Source organism: Brienomyrus brachyistius, chromosome 15, assembly GCF_023856365.1.
Source record: "Brienomyrus brachyistius isolate T26 chromosome 15, BBRACH_0.4, whole genome shotgun sequence".
Lineage (NCBI taxonomy): Eukaryota > Metazoa > Chordata > Actinopteri > Osteoglossiformes > Mormyridae > Brienomyrus > Brienomyrus brachyistius.
Genome location: NC_064547.1, coordinates 19,784,544 through 19,791,459, shown reverse-complemented (window position 1 = coordinate 19,791,459; position 6,916 = coordinate 19,784,544). Strand labels below are relative to the sequence as shown.

The 6,916-nt window shown below is 46.0% G+C and overlaps 1 protein-coding gene across 1 annotated transcript in view; it reads left to right on the top strand.

Annotated features, from left to right (window-relative positions):
- Window positions 1-5,750: 5,750 nt before the first annotated feature.
- The window catches only part of arfgef1 (ADP-ribosylation factor guanine nucleotide-exchange factor 1 (brefeldin A-inhibited)), a 41,229-nt gene continuing 40,063 nt past the window's right edge, over window positions 5,751-6,916 (top strand). Inside the window, 1 exon segment of the mRNA XM_048976326.1 lies at window positions 5,751-6,109. Coding sequence (XP_048832283.1) covers window positions 5,986-6,109 — 124 coding nt within the window. The 5' untranslated portion in view covers window positions 5,751-5,985.

Sequence of the window (6,916 nt, the reverse complement as noted above, 5' to 3'; positions counted from 1 at the left end):
AACAAACAGTGTAGAGCTGAGAACAAACCATATATCTAACTTCGAATGATTGCAGCATATGGCTTGAAGTGATTGTCAACCTCTTTCTTTTTAATTACCTCTCTTGACAAACTCTTCACAGACTCTAACTTGGTGCCAAATTCCGTGCTTTCATCTGCATTACCAAAATAAGCTTGAATTCTTCATTTTATGACTGTCCTCACGAAGTTTGACACTCTCTTTTAGTTATACACTTTTTCCAGACCTTTTCTTCTTTGGGGGTGGTGTGTGACTCAGTGGTCTAAGCTTCTGTTCATGTGACTGGAAGGTCACCGGACTGGGCCTGGCCTTGACAGAATTGTCACATGTCTGTGGGCCCTTGAGCCAGACCCTTAACCCCTAATTCCCAAGGTGCCACAAGTTGGCTGTCCCCTAGCGAAGACCCCCGAGCTTGCTCTCGCCTGCATTTGTGTTTCATAGAAAGCAAGATGGGAGAATTCCCCTACAGGGATTAATAATGTACCACTCCTATTCTAAAATAATCATACTGTCCCTTTTAGGATGCAGGCGTGTCAGGAATCCATTTTAGTGTGGAGTGTTTGATTAACCGTATGGGATTTCTGAGGAACAAGCATCAAACCCTTCGCAGGCAGATGTCTCAAAAACACAACCATGCACTTGAAAAAGAATTTTCCATACTGCTCAGTTTAGAAAATGCTTTCAAAATACACACATTATCACTAAATCACATTTGCGGCACTGAGTCTGTAGTCATAGCCACAAATGGCATTTTCTAGGTATTTTCGGTCGCTATGACAACTTTCAGGCTACACATGAGTTGTGGCCACCTGTCCAGGGCTTCCTGGTTGTGGTTTAATATGGGATAATCAGGTGAAAAATATGTTGAACGTCCTGAATTCATAACAACGAGCCCCACACACGTAACCAGTCTGAGGACACACAGGTTTTAAGAAGGATCTCTCACTACGAAAGGCTTTGTCCAGTCAATTTAGGGAAACTCAGGGGAGTTACTGCACATCTACTAAAAGCACCAAACATGAATCTTCTCATTCAGATGGGAAGCTGGAGACCAGGCTGTAAATCAGATTGTCCAGTTAGGTTTATCTGAGAAGCCACAGAGCGGTCAGCAATATATCCCCGTTATCTCACCAAACCAGCAGTGTCCAGAACAATCCTTGAATGCCAGGAAGAGAAAGATTCCCATCACAGTAAGCTAGCCCAGGTGAAAACACAAAAAGACCACCTTTTTCCATGTGTGTCCATATTGGACACCAGGAGGTTGTTGGTTTAGTCTAATAAAATCAGATCAAGCTAAACACCCTGGTCATGTTAGCTCGGTCATGCTAAATATGTCATGCTAAACATTTTAGTCATGCTTAACATGACTGGGGTGAAAAAAACAAATCCTAAAGCCAAGAAGCGTAAAGAATTATTACAATGACCTCGGCTGCCAGCAGGGGGCCCACCCAATGCTCTCAGAGTACTACATTTCCAGGGCCCTGTGTCCCGTAAGTCTACTGTTTACTCAATGTAATTTCCCAAACAACTATATTCCCCTGTTCCCAGTGTCGCAATTAGACCCCATGACTTCAAATATATCATAAAGGAAAAGCAGACTGAGGGAGCATAGGACCCTGGGAACATTAAAACCTCCCACCTACAGGGACTATGCTGTAACCGACACCATACAGTACAGGAAGTACACATTAAGTGTAAATTCACAATTTCCTCTCTCACTCAACCACCAATAACTTCAGTATTGAAATAGAATGGGAACCGTCTTTTCCTGCATCATAAACTACAGCAAATGTCAAGTAATTAGTTTTGCCATATAGCAGTATTGTCTATGTTTGCTTTTAATTGACATTCTTACCCTGGGGTTCGTCTGAAACAGGCAGCCTTTTATTATCTCTGCAGGAAAATGAAAGCTCTGTCTCTGCTTGTAAATTTCCTCTACTGAGTAAAAACAGACTCTGAAAAAGTGGCATGCTCTCCTCCCGCTGGTAAAGCAGCTGGTCTTCTCTCACGCATCTACAGAACAACGGCAAAGTCTTTTAAACTATGCTACTCAAATTTATTAAAAAAAAAATAATACAAAATTTAACAACACATCCAAAGCAGCTTGTATAATCAATTTGCTTCTAAGCCCTACAGGTATATCATCAACAACAGCAGCTACACTCACACACACACACACACACACACACACACACATATATATATATATATATATATATATATATATATATATATATATATATATATACTTGAATTGTTTGTCAAAGTTATAAACTCATAATAGAGAGGGAAGCCCACTGCTTGGGGTTGATGGGTTAACAGTATATTTCCCATATGTGACCTGTAACTGCCAAGATGAATGTAGGATGGACAGATAGATCTGTAATTTTGAGAAGGACACACATTGAAATGAAACCCCTACAGCCGTATTCCGTGCGAGAGCTATGCTGAGTATTCAGGTTGGCAGCCCGGTTAAAGCCAAGACTACTGCCTCCCCCATCCACCCTTTTCAAAGTGCACATTTCCTCCATGAGTGGCTCATTCAGGCTCTCATCAGACAGGATGAGGTGATAACAGTGTTTCTATCAAAACCATAACCACGGTACTGTCTGTCAGCCATGACACTCTGAAATGGCCCCCAAATCCCTAGAGAACAGATTAATCCCAGCGATGTATCTTGCTGCCATGTGCAATCACTGAACCGGCAATGATAAATAAGGAGATTGAAGTGTCTGGGGAAAATGACCAGGAATTATCTACTTCATGTGCAACGTGGATCAGGAGGGTGCGTGTGGAATGAAGGCAACCACAGTTTGTAAAGGTGCTTGTTCAGATAATCAGCCTTGGGGTAAGATGGAATCTCATTGTTTCATGACATTATGCATGTGCATATTGTTCAATTACTTTCCCCCCTCCTTCCCTAAGGAATCAGGGACCCCCCTCTCTGTAGTTCCTCCCTAAGGGCTTTTAGTTTTCTCTTCTATTTTCTCCATAAAATGAAAGCACTTTGTGTTAATAATAAATACAATTCGATCCTGATTTTATTGAGGTTAGGGCTTTATGTGACACCACTGCTTACTTGGACCACTAAAGCAGACGTCCTTCCGTGAATATGCTGACCTGCTGAGGCACACAGAAAGCTCTGCGTTTGGGCCAGCCGCAGAGAGACGGGGCTGCCCGCGTCCCCAGCCACACACGGCTTTGACGCTGAACCACCGGAGGGGAGTTCGTCAGCAGACACTCGGCTTTGAACTTAACGAGCAGCGATTCACTTGATTAATGCATCATTCTGCTTGATGGAATTGGTGTGAGAAAGAGGTGTGTGTGCGGTGTGGGGGGGGGCAGATGTGTGGATTTCCCAGGTCAAAGTCAGCCAACTATCACATTCATTCCTTTCACCCGTTCCCATCTGAGTTATAGGACTTTCTGAATCAGAGTAGAGAACCTCAATTGTAGAACCCTCACCTCACCACTCTGAAGCTCATTTCTGTCTGTCTCCTCCGCAAAGAACATCCATCCATTTTCCGTAACCGCTTAACCTATTCAGACTCACAAGCAGTCCAGAGCCTATGCAGGGTACGGGTACAAGGCAGGGAACAACCCAGGATGGGTCATCAACCCATTGCAGGGCACATTCATACCCAATTCACTCATACAGGCAACTTGGTAATTCCAGTTAATCTCAGCATGTTTTTGGACTGTGAGGGAAAACCGGAGTACCCAGAGGAAACCCGACGATGACATGGGGAGAACATGCAAACTCCACACACACGGAACCATGGCACAGACTTGAACCCCAACCCCAGAGCTGTGAGACAGCAGTGCTAACCACTGGGCCACTGTGCACAAAGAATATATGGAGAATATTTTACTGACGTGGGATTCTTTATCACATCAACATCATGTTCCTTTACTGCATTTTTTCGCAGTGATCCATTATGTAATTGTTAATGTAATTGCATTTAATCCTCTAATTAAGTCATTCAAAACAAAGCAGATGACTTTTTTTTTTCTGTGCGTTTCCTTTGTTTCTGCTGCTCTGAGTGACGTCGCCTGAACATCGCAGGCTGAAGCGGGTCCCATTCGGCGTGGGGGGGGGGGGGGGGGGGGGTGCCATGCAGAGTCCCTGCGCAACTATGACAAGAACAAGCTCTTGTTTGTGCAGCCCACCGGAAGATCAAAGCGGTTGTGTAATTCAAACAGACTGGCCCGCATGAGAAGAGTAGATGGGAAATTACTGCAGTGACCGGCCTCACTATTGTGACATCGGCACACCATCATGGCTATAGTGATACAGGAGCACTTTTCGGACAGAGCTCTGCTGCAGCGTGTGTAAAGCCAAAACAAAAATGAAAGATATCAGAAGACATCAGTTTTCCCAGACTGCTTACAGCTGTATACAGTGACTTTATACACACAAGCAGTGCTTCATGATAAGCAGAATAAAGTAGCTAAGCTAAGAAATAGCAACGCATCACTTGACTCACTTCAGTCCAGTCATCCTGTTGTGAAACAGCCATGCTCTCCTGCTAACACACAGATTTCAGAACAAACATCACAGAGACGTACATTATACTACGACAGCTGAAGCTCCAAGACTTCACATCTCCTGGCAGGAGAAGAGAGCGCCAATGTGTCTGAAGTTCTGCACAGCCGATAACCTTTGACTTTGATATGAAAGTATTACTTACTTGTGACAGTCCAACTAAAACTGGATCTGGGAAAGTCTTGTTTAAAAAAAATGGCTCATTAAATTCACTAGGATTTCAGAGTTTGAATGAAGTCAGTCAAGTTATTACCCAAGTGAAGTTAAGTGGGGCTTTATTGAGACCAAGGGAGTTTTTAGCGATTGAAAAGATCAGGGTTTTACCTGGGGCTCGACTTTTTTTGTCTTTTAAGGGAGACTGACAGCGGGACTAAAATACTTGTGGCTCTAGCCCCGAGTGATCTGACCTAACAAGACCCATGATTGTCAGACCAGCCATATTCAGTATTCTGCATATGGTGACACTAAATAACATTCCCCAGTCCACAGTGCCACAGATATAGATAAAGTGCAGAGACAGACAGGACAAGTAGAGGAAAAAAAAACATGATGTGAAAGTTAACAGTGATGCACTCATCCTTCTTCCATATCCAGGTCATGGATGGCCTACAGCCGATCCCAGGAAGGGCAGTGATGGAGGTAAGGAACACTCTGGTGTGGATGCCAGTCTATCCGAGGGCACTCGTGATTTATGAACTACAGGAGGAATTCAGTTCACCGAGAGGGCTATTATAAAATTATTATTATTATTCTAATACTGAAAATTATATTGAATTTGGGAATTAATTGTCCACAGGGTTCAGGTCTGATGGCAGCACCCAGTCCTGTAAGGTAAACTCTTTAAACTAAGTTGAGTGTTTCAAGCTTTGAAAACCCAACTAACACACTGAAGTGTAAAACCACATGACAGAAGACATCTAGCACATTGTAAACAGCAGCTCATTTGCACACACCAGGTGTCTATGCAAGCATCTCTCTCTCTCTCTCTCTCTCTCTCTCTCTCAATTTCTCTCTCCCCATTTCTCTTTCAGGATGCACCTTGCCTTTTTCTCTCTCGCTCTCTATTTCTTCTCTCCCCCCTCCTTTGCCAGCTCTCCCTCCATCTCTTTTTTCACTCCCTCTCTGTCCCCCACCTCTCTCTCTCTCTCTCTCTCTCTCTCTCTCTCTCTCTCGATTCACCCCGCCTCACTGCGGCCCCATTTTTGACGTGCATGACGTCGCTTCCTTCCAACATGGCGCAGGCAGCTTGCTGATGGAAGACTGAGGGATTTCCGTGTACATTTATCCAGACCTCTCTATTTATTTATGTCTGTATATTTGGTCCACGTCGACATTGAATTGAAAAACGAGCGCTAGGTGAGAGCCGCAGTCCGCCTTGGCTTGGGACAGGTCCTCCTCGCCCCAGACACTTCCAGCGCGTCATGTATGAAGGGAAAAAGACCAAAAACATGTTTTTAACTCGAGCTCTGGAGAAGATCTTGGCCGACAAGGAGGTGAAGAAGGCGCATCACTCCCAGCTGCGCAAAGCCTGCGAGGTGGCACTGGGTGAGTCGGGGTCCCGGCTGGGGGCTGTCATACTCCGGCACACGTCATGCCATTTCAGCAGGCTAACGGGTGCGAGCAGGCTAACAGGCTAGCAGGTTAGGTAGCTGAGCGATTAGGCGGCTGCCGGCTAGCAGGCTAAGCGGCTTTCGGGTCGGGGCTAGCAGCCTAGGCTTAGGCGCAGCGGGGTGCGGTAGCTCCGCTCCACCCTCCTGTCAGCCTGGTTAGTGTCCTGCAAGGTAACGCCAGAGCCCCTCTTCGTCCTGCTCGGTGCAGGGTGGGGGTTGTTTATTGAAAATGACTGGGGAAATGAGGGACAGTGGCTGCGGGGCCGCGCTAAAGGGTTGGGTTCTGTCGCTCCGTCCTCCGGCTATCGTCCCGCTGGGGCCGGGATAGCCTTCCGTTGTCCCGTGTTCGGCGTGGATGTGTGCAGGCAGCTAGGTCCGGCCCGGCCCAGCGCAGGATGCGCCCATGAGACCGGTTAGGTGGGCCGAGTGGGGCCACCTGGCAAACCAGTTCCTGGTTATCTGGCAGTCGGGTTAGCTGGTTACCCGGTGGTGTCTCTTAGCTAGTATGTTTAATGTATCCGTGTTTCGGCTCCGTAACCCTGAGGTTCCTATTTTTGACGCACCTGTCACGGTAAACTAAGCCCGGTGGCCCCGTGTCACATAATGACCGCGGTCGTTTTCGTGGTGCAGGTGAACAACGGAAGCTTTTTGCTGCAACCCACCTAAGGCTATCAGTATCCATACCTGTGTTTGAAGGGCTCTCTCTGAAGTCACTTTGTCACCTGTGCCATATTCGTCCACA